At 47.3% G+C, this 14742-nt stretch overlaps 1 protein-coding gene across 4 annotated transcripts; it reads left to right on the top strand.

Moving 5' to 3' along the window:
* Positions 1-984: 984 nt before the first annotated feature.
* On the top strand, positions 985-14297 carry LOC130535428 (period circadian protein homolog 2-like). Of its 4 annotated transcripts, none has more exons than XM_057050445.1 (23): positions 985-1145; positions 3970-4520; positions 5367-5459; positions 5633-5787; positions 5945-6066; positions 6178-6379; positions 7030-7081; positions 7284-7426; positions 7565-7643; positions 7748-7854; positions 8003-8156; positions 8245-8353; positions 8436-8700; positions 8862-9015; positions 9093-9226; positions 9358-9564; positions 9652-9897; positions 9980-11058; positions 11170-11380; positions 11521-11585; positions 11691-11758; positions 11841-11991; positions 12068-14297. In XM_057050445.1, exons 2-23 carry the CDS (start codon positions 4078-4080, stop codon positions 12221-12223), a joined length of 4395 nt encoding a protein of 1464 aa, XP_056906425.1. In that variant the 5' UTR covers positions 985-1145; positions 3970-4077; the 3' UTR covers positions 12224-14297. The 4 variants fall into 4 exon arrangements, with proteins under 4 accessions (XP_056906425.1, XP_056906424.1, XP_056906422.1 ...); XM_057050444.1 differs by having other exon boundaries at positions 11170-11392; XM_057050442.1 differs by having other exon boundaries at positions 11521-11758.
* Positions 14298-14742: the final 445 nt, after the last annotated feature.

The following is a 14742-nucleotide window of genomic DNA, read 5'->3' as shown; positions in this document are numbered from 1 at the left end:
GTGGGTGGGGTCCCATCTGCCTGGTATGACATCAGCAAATGCGCTGGTTTGTGACGATATCTGCAAACCGATTCACAAAAATCTCAACACGTGTTCCTCCGCTTTGAGAGCATAGTGGGATTCCACCAGACTCCGTGGTTCATGGGGGGCGTGTGGGCGCCGTGAGAGACTTGGTTATCACGTTTCAGGTTCTTGGCTGGAGACAGCATCGTGGCTACTACAGCAGTCGTGTAAAAAGTGTCCTCCCTCAGCTCTGATGACCAAACTCATTCATCCTGTCGAAGAAATGTTGCAGCCTGGAATCATTTTGGGTTTTTTCCCCACTAAAAAAAGACAGAAAAAAAGAATAAGAGACCAAGGCCCGTCAGATGGTGGCAGATGCTCCGCATGATTCAGTGTTATCTTCTTTCGTACGTGATGAAGACGCGAAACGTGTCCCTTCTATAATTGTGCACTGACGGAAACACGTTTCTAATATCATCATTAAATTGGTGTTGATTTTTGAGGTAACAAAATAAAAATAAAAATATATATAGAAAAGGGCAACTGAGGGGTGTTCAACTTGACCACATTTATTTGCAATAATCGCGAACATTTTTGCTATTTTGGTTTTTTTTAAATGTATAAATATCTTTTTCTCAGAGGAACTGGGGGTGAGGCATCGCTTCCGGGGGGGGGTTCCTCCTCATGATTTTGAACTTTATGTAATTTCAACACCCGATACGCTGTTTTGGGTGTCAGGGTTCGACTCAGCCCGACCACACCAGCCTCACGCTGCACTCTACACACAACATGGGACTACACGTGCGGTGGAAGGCTTGTTTATATAAAGCGACTGACAGGCGCCTGGACCAATGAGCAGCCGCCTTTGTAATTCCGTCACCTTCTCCATGGAAACCCGTAGCTTCTGACCAATTGAGAAGCGCCGGGGGCGGAGTCTGAATTGAGGTCGCGCGTCGAGCTCTCTGATTGGCTGGTGGGCCGGAGCTGGAGAAAGCCGGGGAGGTCCCGTTTAACTAGTGTGTCAGCCCGTCTGAAGCACGTACTCATTGAGGAGTAGTGGCTGTGCTATCTGAGTCTTTTATTCCTTTATTCGAGTTCTACACCGAAGACAGCAAAGAAGCGGACTTTTGCGGGACACACAGGTTTGTTTCCCTTCATATCTAGTCTTTAGATCTTCAGTAAAAAGCAGAGCTCAGAAAATAAGTTGCATAACGGAGTTTGATGTGCGCATGCGCGGACATTCTGATTGCTCTACTTATTGCAATTTTCTAGCCTAAAAATGCTGTTGTGAGTTTTATAAAGGTTCGCGGTGAAGGGTAGGGGTCCTCTCTTCAGATCTGGCCCCTCGGTGGTCAGGTCGGTGCCTCCTTGTAGCGGTTTTCGAGCGATATGCCGACTTTTACATAACTGTGTCAGTGTACCGTGCAGTGGATTGCAGGTCAACGTGTGTGTGGATTTTGAATAGCAGGTCAATGCGAGTTAGATGGGGGAAGGGGTGTTTGTTCTCTTTATATAAGGACTATTTCTTACATTTTCGATTATCTGCCTATAAATATGTTTATGTGGCATCCTATCAAATTGTCAAACAGCGTTTGTGGGTGAGCTTTAAGGAGCTAGTCTCAGACTGAGGAGGGAGCATTGAAATGGCAGCAACTGTTGCACAAATGTAGGATGCAGAAGCAAGTTTCTTGTGACCAGTTTAGAGTAAAAGTCAGTTCTGTGCCTGACGTGCTGGTTGAGCTGTAGTGTTCGTGGCCTACTGTCCAGGCAGAACATTTTGTCCCTGCTCTACTGCTCTGCAAATATTAGGTCGACTTCTTAATCAGCTTTAAATCCTTTTCATTTCAATAGAAGCCAAACATTGATACCTAACATTTGCTCAAGCGGTCCCTGATGATGTGTGTGTGTTTTGTTTTTTTTAAATTAAAATTGTGGTAAATGTACATTTATAACAACATGTAAATGTCTGACCTCCATGTCACGGTCGATGCAGACATTTTCCACAGCAGCCTATTTCACTTCCAAACATGGATTCAGACATCTGCAACAACCTAATAATGGCTTTTAAAAACTTAAACAGACCTGAACATTAATGATAAGAATATCCTTCTGGTTAATCAGTCTTTGTTCAAAGGGTGACCTGTTGATTCTGCTCAGAAAAGTAGTAGTTCCTAATAAAGATTTATTCTTAAAGGAGGTTTATGTAACTTCAGTCTCAGATGTCATTTTCAAATTGATTTCCACCAACTGGTCGGATCCCAGTGCGAGCATGTGGTAAAGCCCGACGACTGCAGCCTGCTTAGCTGCTGTGGGATCCATGTGACTGGAGCAGCATTGTATAATGCCCGGGATCTGTGCTAGTGTGCTGCTGCGTCGTTTCCAGCTGAAACAGGGCTGAGCTGGAAAATGGAGAGTTTGGTTTCCTTAAGCAAGCGCTGCTGCTCTGAGTGCTGGGTTTGGGGGGGTTTGGGTTGGTTGATTCTTGCTCTCAGTGTTCTGAATCTTAGGTGACCGTTTTGTGGTTGACATCTAATCTGCTGTGTGTAATTTCTGCCACTCAATAATGGCATCAAAACGAGGTTCTGCCATATGTTCTAACGCGCTGGACTTATTCATCCTCTGTGTCCGGTGTAAGGGAAGGGCACGATACATTTCTTTAAATTTGTCTTTGCCAGCTGAAAGAGGTCCAGTGACATGATTATGACCCTAACCTGTCGTCGCTCCTCGCTCTCACCTGATTGGTCGGTTGCAGCAGCCAATAGAAAGTCGCCCGGCTGCCGCTTAGATAAACTTGGGAGTGGGTCACTTCCTGAGGTGGCAACGGGCGTGTGAGCGACTGGAAAGTCTGCTACATTTCTTGAACTGGGAGAAACATTCCTGAACACTTGCACGTTATGTAAAACAGCTTATATAAAGGCTGAAGCCGCCACAAGGTGCTGAATTTGCAGGCTTACATAAATGGACAACCCTTGATCCTGGACGTAGCGGGAATGTCGGAGAAATAGTTGGGATTTGGCTGCAGTCTCTACTGCCAATGCCTTCCACTGTGACTTTACCTGACGTATGTAGCTGCTGCTATAATGTTCTGTGTGGAAAGGGGGCGCTAGAGGCAGCGGTGGCTGTTACACCTGCACAAACTCTTTATAAAGGGTGGAAAATATCACCTTTCTTACCCACCTTCCTGCCATATCTTTTTATTATTACAATGTCAAGTGTGATTATGCTTTATTTATACAGGATTTGGGGTAAATATCCTTTTTCTATGGACATTATTAGGTAATATAAACTACAGAGGTGATTGATGCTGAAAACATCCCATTATTGGCTCTCTGAGATCTGTAGCCTGGCAGCTTTTAATGGTTGAGTTATTATTTATTTCCCCAGCATTAATGTTGAGTAGTCCTCATGATATTAAATTATAGACACATGTTATTTTCTAGTTTATATCTACCTGCTCAGTTTTGTGTGTGTGTGTGTGTGTGTGTGTAAGGTGGTATTGTTGGCTGTGGACCACCAGATAAGCCCTGTGACTTAGCTGAAATGCTGTTCGGGTCGTGTGTTCAGGCCTCTGCTTTCATCTGTGTGCGCTCACCTTTTAAAGGAGGGCGCCCTTTTGAAATCAAACTGGATCGTACTGTTCTGGGGCTTAATTCCAGCCGGAAAGGGCAAGGGGCAGCCCGTCTGGTGTGCAGCCCATTTGAGAGAGGTCTATCGGTGTGTGGTCATGTCTGGGACCTTTATGTTCCATTGCTTTCCCTTTATCAGTGTTGAGATCAATGCTAGCATCAGTGGCCGCTCTGGCTGACCAATCAAAATGTAGTAGATTCTAGGTGGATGGTCGCTTTTAACCCCCATCGATTTGTGTCTAATTTTAGGACCGTGTGCGTCTATCGTTGAACCTCTTGTCTGTAATGTTGAAGGGAGTTTGGTCTCTTTAACTTCTCCTTTGTTTTATTTTCTTTTTAGCTTTCACAACTCCTCCTGGGTGATCCACCACATTCAGAAGCCACTGTGACCATACGGAACATGTGGAAAACAACCTGAGCTCCCACCGTTTACCTGCTGGCCTGTCACATGTCTGAGGACAGAGATTCAAAGAAGTTCCTGTACTCAACCAGGAAGGAGCGCGAAAGGAACCGGGAACGGGTTTGCTTCCAGGTGGAGAACGAGGAGCACGTGCCCTGCAGCGCCATTAGCCAACTTCACCGCATGGCCAGCACGTACAGCGAGGACTGTAGTGGGCGGGATGGGGTCGAGCTGGAGTCGGAGCTGGGGTTGGCATCGGAGGGGAGCGACAGCAGCCACGAGCACGCGGCATCGCACGACAACAGGAAGCGCACGCACACACCCTTACACGAGGATGTAGAGATGGGTGGCAGCGGTTTGAGTGGGAGCGGGATAGAATCCCCCAGCAACGACTCGCACGGCAGAGAGTCCCACGGCAACGAGTCTGTGGGCAGCTCCAACGGCAATGGCAAAGATTCCGCCCTCCTGGAGTCTTCGGGGAGCAACAAGAGGTGAGAAAACATCACGTCGCACTGAATCACCGCCTGTTCGGTTTATTCCCATCGCCGTGGGGGAGTGGACCATCTAGGTCACGGAAGTGCGCTTCGTTAAAAGTACAAGAGGGGCCATTTTCTGCTGCATGACTCACCTCTGTTCGGAGACCCCGTGGAAGTCGGGCTGAAACTGTCCCCACAAGAGTAGAGAAGCATGGATCGTTCTTCCCAATAGGCTGGCGGAAATGCCAGGATGACGCCGCTGTCTAGAATAATAATGGACTGAGGGGAGCTGAGTAGGTTAATGATGTAGGCTGCAGGTGGCAGATGTCTCACATCCGTCTGATTGTAATTTCCATGTTTTTCGCTGTCCAGAGCACGGCTGTTACATAACCACCTGTGTTGACTTTTATTAAGCCCAGAAAACCTATCAGCCCAGAACCACCTTACAGGCAAAATAACACAATAATGGAGATGTTTCTGGGGGAAAAGCATCATATGACTCAAACCTGTTGTTGGGCACAAACAAGTTTGTGTGTAAGTGGTTACTTTGAACATACGTGCTATAGTCACCCACAGAAATGCATTTAGAATGAATTAGGTTAAAAATGAGTGTGAGTCAAGGTTTAAATGGGTGCTGCTCTACAGCTATTAAAGGCTAAATATGAACGGCTGGATGTGCTACGAGTGCTAACTCCTTAAGTCACCTATCAGTTTTTAAGATGAAATAATAAATTACAACAGTTTGTCCTGAAATGATACAAATGTGATGTTTCCGCGACAGCTTCGGCTCCCTGAGTAGTGACTGTTTTTATTTTGGAGTTCTGCTCCTCCATTGACGTGACGATCTTTCTACTCTTCCAGCTCCAACTCTCACAGCCCCTCACCGCCAAGCAGCTCAAACGCCTTCAGCCTTGTGAGCTCGGAGCAGGATAACCCCTCCACCAGCGGCTGCAGGTTAGCATCTTTACCCTGCCTCACTTCATTTGATGTAAAATGAAACGTGCACGCCCCCCCGTTGTAATCCCGTGGTGCGGTGGAAGCTGGGGGTGCCTCTCGGTGTGACAGCAGCGGTGAGACCTTGTCAGTTTTTGTGATGCACGTGTCTCCTGCTCATGTGCGCCCTGCAGCAGCGAACAGTCGGCTAAAGCAAAGACCCAGAAGGAGCTCTTCAAGACCCTAAAGGAGCTGAAGATGCACTTGCCTTCAGAAAAAAGGAGCAAGGGAAAGTCGAGCACCATCAACACGCTCAAATATGCACTGCGATGTGTTAAACAAGTCAAAGGTAAGCCCTCTTCCCCTCTTCATGCTGTCGCGGTGTGAACATGTTCAAGACTTTGAATCCAGAATTTAGATGTTTCTGAACATTTTTAGTCAGTGTGAGATGATACACGTGAAATATGTGCAGCATGTGCACTGATGAAACTCACCTGTGTTTGCAGCTAATGAAGAATATTACCAGATGCTGATGATTAATGACAGTCAGCCACCAGGCTTTGATGTCTCATCCTACACCATTGAAGAAATCAACAGCATCACCTCTGAATACACCCTCAAAAACACTGTAATTCTCTCACTTTAATAGTAAACCAGAATGCAGAAACACTGTAGATTTACAGACTAATTACACATTCCTTATTATTCATTCCTTTCCCTTTGATCTCTGTGCCATCAGGATATCTTTGCCGTGGCCGTCTCCCTCATCACGGGGAAGATCGTTTACATCTCGGAACAGGCGGCGTCCATCTTGAACTGCAAGCGAGAAGTGTTCCACAATGCCAAGTTTGTGGAGTTCCTGACGCCCCAGGACGTTAGCGTGTTCTACAGCTTCACCACGCCGTACCGACTGCCCTCGTGGAGCATGTGCACTGGCGCAGGTATGGGCCACGAGCTTACAGAAACATACACGTGCTCGGTTCTTGAATCGGGTCCAGGCGTGGATGGTGGGTTTGATAACCCCCTAAAGACCACATGGAACATCGTCACGAAACACGCTTCTATACACCTTCACGTGCATCGTTCACATGACTTGCCCCCCACATGCACATGCTAAGACACGCATAGCGAATATTATATTAACAGCGCGATCACACTTTCGTCGATGCCTGTCACATGTTGACACAGTCACCGGCTGTGATTTGACAAAATATTTAAAAATAAATTCTGAATAGCAGACTCTTGACGCCTGCGTTTAATGTTTGCCAGAATTGGAGGAATAGTTACGGTTGCTTCGGGTGTTCGCATTGATTTATTGCGTTTCTCTACCCAAGCCATTACTAAAGACTTAAGTGCTTATGGAACGATGATAACATTCACTATCTGGCTTTCATTAGTTGTAACATGGAGACATGTTTTTATTTGGGAGCTGATATCTTGTCCTGTTCTACAAGGATCACTCAACACAACGTACTTTTCCTACTTTGGAGATAATGTCTAGACTAAGCAAACATAATGCTGGCTTTTCTTATTTTTACAATCTCGTCTCTCATACTTGGACTCAAACCAGTGTTTTCCCACTCTTATCCAGAGTCCTCTCCCACGGAGTGCATGCAGGAGAAATCCTTCTTTTGCCGCATCAGGTGAGTGATGGGGGGGCTGCTCAGCATCAGAATGGGGAAGAGCTGTGTGAGAGGAAGTAGGCAGCGGAGAGCTTTAAAGCAACGTCTCCACCTAGAGGCTGTTTAGAGTATTGCAGTTAACATGATAGGACTACGTTACAAGTTTTAACATACTATGTAAAGAGATGTATTGTTTATTTATATATACCTGCGTGTTTTTTAGTGGTGGCAAGGAGCGCGAGGGGGATCTTCAGTACTATCCTTTCCGCATGACACCGTACCTGATGAAAGTCCAGGATGCTGAGCTGAACGAGGAACAGTTTTGCTGCCTCTTGCTTGCTGAGCGGGTGCACTCTGGATATGAAGGTAACGCTTGGCGCCAACATTAGTTCCATAAAAATGAGCACGCTAGGCTTTGGGCTGAAGGACCCTGAGCATGATTTCAAACAAATCACTGACTTATCGCTTGTTGCCTGCTCAACTTTTATCCTTCTCTGCTTACAGCTCCCAGAATCCCCCCTGACAAGCGCATCTTCACCACAACACACACACCTAACTGTGTGTTCCAGGACGTGGATGAAAGGTACGGCCCAAAGCACGAGCGCAGGCACACAGGCGCAGATTCAGTTTCCTTTTAGTCGTTTTTCATGTCATGAACGTGCCATTATAACGTGTTCCTCCACTTAGGGCCGTGCCTCTGCTGGGGTACCTCCCTCAGGACCTGATTGGGACCCCTGTGCTACTCAACCTGCACCCCAGCGACCGACCACTGATGCTCGCTGTTCATCGCAAGAGTAAGAGCCGCCCTGATTTACTCCATCCGCATTTCCTTTAAGAACAAATTCAGCTTGTTTTGTACTAAAACTAAGACAAATGTTTGTGCATTCGGCCCTTGTTTCAGGTGCTTGATGTTCTTTCCCCATTCTTTCTACCCCCCTCCAGTTCTGCAGTATGCGGGGCAGCCCTTCGATCACTCCTCCATCCGTTTCTTTGCGAGAAACGGCGAGTACATCACCGTTGACAGCAGCTGGTCCAGCTTTGTCAACCCGTGGAGTCGCAAAGTCTCCTTTGTCATCGGCAGGCACAAAGTGCGCATGTACGTCGCAGTTCTAGTTTCCACGTCAGTAGAAATGGTGTGATGCTGTTTTCGGGAGTGCTCACTGGCATGTTGCGTCTGGGTCCAGGGGTCCTGTGAATGAAGACGTTTTTGCTGCCCCACCATTCCATGGGGGGAAGATTATGGACTCGGACATCCAGGAAATCAGTGAACAGATTCACAGGCTTCTACTACAAGTAAAGAAACATAGACTTGATCCACCCATCATCTCATGCACATGCCTGTCAGTCTGTGTCATATGTTCTTTTCCCTCCTCAGCCAATCCATAACATGGGCTCCAGCGGTTACGGCAGCCACGGAAGCAACGGTTCCCATGAGCAGCAGGTGAGCATCAGCTCATCCAGTGAGAATGGGAACGCAGGAAGGACAACAGAAGAAACGGGCAAGGCCAAGCCCACCAGGACATTCCAGGAGATTTGTAAAGGGGTCCATATGCTTAAGAACCAGGACTCCCAAGCTGGTCTGCCATCCCCATCACCCTCACTATCACTAGCCAAGCTTGAGCAGAAGAAGACCTCTGACAGTGAGTTTAATGTTGTTAATGGTTCTTTATGTAGTAGTTGCTCCATGTTGAACATTTGTGTTTCCAACCAGATTACAAATTTCCAAAAACACCGTAAGGTATGTTCAACAAAACTATTTGTGAGATGTGCTCATCATTTTGCATCCCTTTCTGTCGCGCAGCACATCCTCAAAAGGGTTCAGTACTGCGGCCAAAGGACGCGCTGGCGCCCCTGCAGGTCAGAGACAGTACTGCGGGTAGCCTGGAGGACTTCCCATGCAAAGACCACACTGTTCACTCCTATCAGCAGATCAGCTGCCTTGACAGTGTTATTAGGTAAGAGCTGGCATGTTGATGTCTCAAATAACAGACAAGCAAAGTCCGTGTGCTCAACAATATTTCCTTTCCCTTAGGTATCTGGAGAGTTGTAATATTCCTGTCACAGTGAAGAGAAAGTACCAGTTCTCTTCCAATACGACCTCGTCCAACTCTGATGATGATAAGAAGGCTCCAGACGATTGTGTGCAAGTGTCTCAGGAAAACCCAGGTGTGACATGTGAAAACCTGTCCTTGTGATACGTTTCCAGTGCCTCCTGCTTTAATTGGTTTTACGTCTGTGTTGTTGTAAGCATTTATTGTTCTGAGCAGTAAATAATGAATTTCTGTTTCTTTTTTCAGACCCTTTAATGCTGGATTCCCAACCTGGCCTGTCAAACATAAAGGACCCAAAGAAACCTCCCTCTGGTGCAGCTGCTGTGGTGGGAGGACCCCTGGCACCCCTGTCACTGCCCAGCAAAGCTGAAAGTGTTGTTTCCATCACCTCACAGTGCAGCTACAGCAGCACCATCGTCCACGTGGGAGACAAGAAGCCTCAGCCAGAGTCTGGTGAGTACAGGTGTGAGGTTGAGCTGCGTCAGACTCGCGGATTAAGAAATGTTTTGCTGAGACCTCCGGAACTGGTTTGTTTTACAGAGATCATCGAGGATGTGGCAGAAAGCCCCGCACCCTCCGCTCTGCCTATCAGCGTGGTGTCCCCACCCAGCCAGGAGAAGGAGGCCTACAAGCGCCTGGGGTTAACTAAGCAGGTTCTGGCCGCACACACCCAGAAAGAAGAGCAGGCCTTCCTAACCCGCTGCCGGGAGCTCATCAACACCAGAACATTCCAGAAGGACTGTTCCACGTATCTGCACAAGCAGAGAGGGCCGACCATTGTTGAAGGTACGATCACACAGAGCAAAATCATTTCAAAATGTGGGTGGATCCAAAAAATGATCCTCTGACTCAAAACTGTATTATCCAGAATCGGCCGGACCACGAGGCGCTACCAAACAGGGCGCCACCAGGCCAGAGACCACCGTTAAGAGAGGCATCCGCAACAGGAAATCAAAGAAGGCACGAATGAAGCATCCCGATTCATCAGACAGCACCGTGTCGAACCGTAAACCCCGGCCGCCTCTCCAGGGTCTCAACCAAACGTCCTGGTCTCCATCAGAAGCATCCCAGTCAGCTTTTAACGTCTCCTATCCGACCATGGTGCCTACCTATCCCCTCTACCCTCCAGCGCCTGCTGCCCCCGCTCAGGCCCCCCTCCCAGACCCATCCCTCTCTGCAGGCTATGGAGATGCCCAAAGCACCCAAGCCACACCTAACGCAGCTGCATTTCCAGCCCCCATTGTTACACCTGTCGTGGCTCTTGTGCTACCCAATTACCTCTTCTCCCAAATGGGACAGCTAGGACAAATAGGACAGCTGGGGGCTGCTCCGAGACCACAATTTTTCCCTGAGCAAACCCAGTCTCAGCCAGTGTATACTGCTCAGCAGCCCTTTCCAGCCCCACAGCCAGCCTACACCATGCAAACACAACCTGCCTACACCAGCCAACAACCATTTCCAGTTCAGACTGCCTTTGCCCCACAGCAGCCGTTCCAAACGGCTCAGACCCCCTACACCACCCCACAGCCTTTCCAGACCCCTCAGACGGCGTACACCTCTCAGACACCCTTTGCTGCACAACCCTCTTTCCCAGTCCAGACCCAGTTTGTAGCTCAAACCCCATATCCTGCTCAGCCTTTCCCTTATAGCCTAGCCTCCGAAGCCCCCAAATCAGTGGTCCGTGATGGGGTGGCATCACGCTCCTCGACCCCAGCATCTGGAGCGAGGGAACCGACGACGTCGCCACCTCTGTTTGAGTCACGGTGCAGCTCCCCGCTTCAGCTCAATCTGCTGAGCATGGAGGAGGGACACCGCTCGATAGAACGTCAGGACAGCACAGCGCCCTCTGCAGGAGGTCAGGGCAACGGCACCGCTGCAGGATCTGGGTCAGTCGTAACAACAGGGGAGAAAAACAGAGGAGCAGCCAAAACTGAAAACCACCAACAGGTGAGACACAGTGAAACCAGTGGCAGTGGGGGGCACCATATTTGACCTTGAACAAGGTCAGACAAGTCAACTGTGACGTAAGCCTCATCACAACTAACGTTGGTGCTGCAGGTGGAATCTCCGGGAGAGGGTGCACACAGTGATGGCAACTCCTCATCGTGTGACTTGCTGGACATTCTTCTGCAAGAACAGGAAGACTCCCACTCTGGCACCGGATCTGCCACCTCTGGCTCCATGGGTTCAGGGTCGGGCTCTGGATCAGGTTCGGGATCGGGATCGGGATCAGGCTCAGGCTGCGGAACATCAGCAAGTGGAGCTTCAGGTAGCAGAGCAGGTCCGCACATTAACAAATAAGAACAAATGAGCCTGATAAAACTGTTTCTAATATACATACACGACTCGGTCATGATACAAAGTCACATCTATGTCATCTAAAGGCCTTTTGTCTCTCTGCCTATGTAGGAAGTAGCAACACCAGCAAATACTTTGGCAGCGTTGACTCCCTGGAACACGACCACAAGGCAAAGGTAAAAGGCAAAACCCGATGTGAAGGAGGTTCTGATGGTGGCCAGTCCCAGCCCAAGGTCTCATCCCAAGCAGAAGGCAAACATTTCATCAAATACGTTCTGCAGGAGCCCCTCTGGCTGCTCATGGCCAACGCCGACGACAAGGTCATGATGACGTATCAAATGCCGTCGAGGTAAGAAACCCGCTATCGAGACGCTCGTCTTTCCTGTTGCTAGGCTGTAATATATAAATGCAATGTGGTGTCTAACCCTCAGGGACATTCAGAAAGTTCTGCGAGAGGACAAAGAGAGGCTGAGGCAGATGCAGAAGAGCCAGCCTCACTTCTCCTCGGACCAGCGACGGGAGCTGGTGGAGGAGCACCCCTGGATGAGGAGGGGGGGGCTCCCCGCCGCCATCAACGTAAAGGTGAGGAACACGAACGGTGGCGTCCTGAAAGGTCGGAGGTGGAGAGCGTTGTCACATCTGGTGTCTGTGTGTTTAGGACTGCGTGTACTGTGAGGATGCAGCGGCAGCTCCCATTGAAGAGGACCTGCCTGATATGGACATGGGCGAGCTGGGAGAGGAGACAAGTCAAGAGAGCCAGAACAAGCAGAGCCAATCAGAAAAGCCTCCGTCCCAACAAGACACTGGCTCCTGAACACACACCCTCCCACCCACAAACCGCCATTGGGACGACACACAGCCAGCCGTGGACTCTTACGATGCACACACACACACACCCAACGTGGCCGAGGGGCGAACTCATACCCCTTAAACTGGAACAGAACTCTGTGTTTCCACTGGTGATTTAGAGGCTGTGTGTCACCTGTGTGTGTGTGTGTGTGTGTGTGTGTGTGCGCTGTTTGGTGAACTGCTAACTCCATGCGGTTCTTAAGGCCAGTATCGGTAATTGAAGGTCTTTGAACGCATCGCCTTCAAATAACTGTCGCACAATGGCCAGCCTTGTCTCTCTTACACACACACACACACACACACACACACACTTAACCAGGGTACCCAAACTGTGAGGTTGCTTACCTTCAGACCTTCTCAAAATAGTTTTATTGAATTATTTTTTCTTTGAGCTTTGTAGTTAAAAAAAAAAAAAAGAAAAAGACAAATATATTTAAGGGGCAACTCCTAATATAAATATATTTAATTGATTTTGTAGAAAATATTTGTCATTTCACTATAATGGGCAACAAATCCAGCTTTGCTGTTTAAATATTTGATGTCTGTGTGTTGACGTTTTGCCATATAGTTACTTTTTACTTCCCAAATTCCCCGTGGTTTTTCTTGCTTTTCCCGTTGTGGCGTTTTTGTCGCCTCCCTCACCTTTTTGTGCTGAATTACACATATTTATCTAATTAATTATGGGCATGCTTGCACTATCCAGGCACACAGCAAAGCGATGCCTGACTAAAATTGTTAATTTCCACAATCAGGTGTATCCCCCCCAAAAAGATTTGCTATTTATTTTTCAATAGATCAGATATCTAGAGTATATTTTGTTATTTATAAGCCAAAGTCTTTGAGTTAAAAGGGTCTTTGCAGTGCACTGGCATCAGTACCTAACATAAAAGGACATTTTATCCCGAGATTTAAGATTAATGTTCCCTTTCCCAGATAGAGGATTCCACATCTATTTCTATCCTTTTTTTCCAGCTGTTTCAATTATGCAACAAAATTCTGAGTCCTTTGACTTTTCTTTCATTCACTATCTCTTATATTCTCTTCTTGAAGTATTTGAACACACCGCAAAGATCTTAACAATGCTGGCATGTGTGCGTGCACGCTGTTAGGATGTGTTTAAACCGTTCATTTCAACACTGGGATGGATCAACAAACGAGGAGAGGAAGCCGTGTTGCCTCAGAGACGCGGTGACGTCTGACCACCAACGTCTGTGCTACACCCTCATCGTTCAACACAAAGTATTCCGAAAACTGTGATGGTAACCATGAGGAAATCTGGGAACAATTCTGGTGCTACAGCGGGAAAACCTGTTGGGATTGTGAATGTGACGGAACGGACCAAGAGCATCAGACAGGTTCATGTGGCGGTTGTTTTTTTGGTTGTTTTTTTCATTGTCATTGATCGTGCTTTTGTCAGAACTTTTGAAAAAATGTCTATTTTTCTATTTCTTTCTTGTGTATTTTAGTTTGTTTGAAGAAAGAGCTTTGAGTGTTGTTTGACAGACGCTACCTCTGGAAAAAAAAAAAAAATCCCAGGTCATGTTACTGTTAGCAGGACACAACATATGCACATGGACAAAGCACACTGGTCAGATACTTGAGTAACTGATGGTAACTGATGACTTTGTGGACACCGATTCACGGTTTGTTTCCATATGAATGAATGAATGCACAGACAGGAGGAGCACGTGTCAATAAGCAATTCAAGTCTGTGTTGCGTCTGTTTTTTTTAATTATCTCAAGCGGTGACCTCTGGAGCTCACCTGTACAGAACTGATCTGCTCCCAGTAAAGCAGTGCTCCAGTCTTTATATTCTCATTGAGCAAGTTTGATGTTAACAGGCCGTTGGGAGCATCCCGGTCTGGAAGTGAATGCACCCTACTGGCATATGATGCTGTGTACACTCATGTAAATTTGTTTATTTGCCACTGTGCGAGTCTGTGCTATATCAAAATATTAAACTAGCACATTTATGTGCATTTTTGTAGGTCTAAACAATGTGTTCGAGACGATGTTGTAATAAAACAAAGGAAATATCACCCTGTTGTGCGGCCTTTCTGTCAGCATGTGAGAGGTACCGCTCGGCCCCCTAGCGGCCAGCGCCTGTACTGCATAGGTTCTATTTATAATTCAATGAAAATTCCGTTTTTGATTCTGATGGTGTCCATACATGCAAAGTTGACAAGTGTTCCTCATTTACTGCATCATAGTTGCAATGAATAGGTATTAGCATTAATGAGTATTTATAAATGCTTAATATGTGTCACAGGTATTAAAGCAGCAGCTTTTTTGGTAAATTAACTGGATAAACAAAGCATGAACGTTTGTTTTTGTTCCCTCAAGTCTCACAGACATTAACAGTCCAAATAGAGCAGCTCAATTGACGTGTGCTAAGTTGCAGAGAAGTATTAAGTTCATTAAGTTGCCGTACTAATGACAGTTTTGCCCTCATGGTGGCGTATTTTGTGTCTGCCTCAGAGTCGA

Source organism: Takifugu flavidus, chromosome 12 (genome assembly GCF_003711565.1).
Source record: "Takifugu flavidus isolate HTHZ2018 chromosome 12, ASM371156v2, whole genome shotgun sequence".
Classification (NCBI taxonomy): Eukaryota; Metazoa; Chordata; class Actinopteri; order Tetraodontiformes; family Tetraodontidae; genus Takifugu; species Takifugu flavidus.
The sequence above is the reverse complement of the archived record's forward strand: the minus strand, read 5'-3'. Positions and strand labels throughout refer to the sequence as shown.

Bases quoted from the DNA above. Each gene is read 5' to 3' on its own strand.
- LOC130535428 (XM_057050441.1), top strand. From the start codon at position 4,078: ATGTCTGAGGACAGAGATTCAAAGAAGTTCCTGTACTCAACCAGGAAG. The intron at 7,644-7,747 runs GTACGGCCCAAA...TCCTCCACTTAG, and splicing joins TTCCAGGACGTGGATGAAAG to GGCCGTGCCTCTGCTGGGGT. The intron at 11,759-11,840 runs GTAAGAAACCCG...TCTAACCCTCAG, and splicing joins ACGTATCAAATGCCGTCGAG to GGACATTCAGAAAGTTCTGC.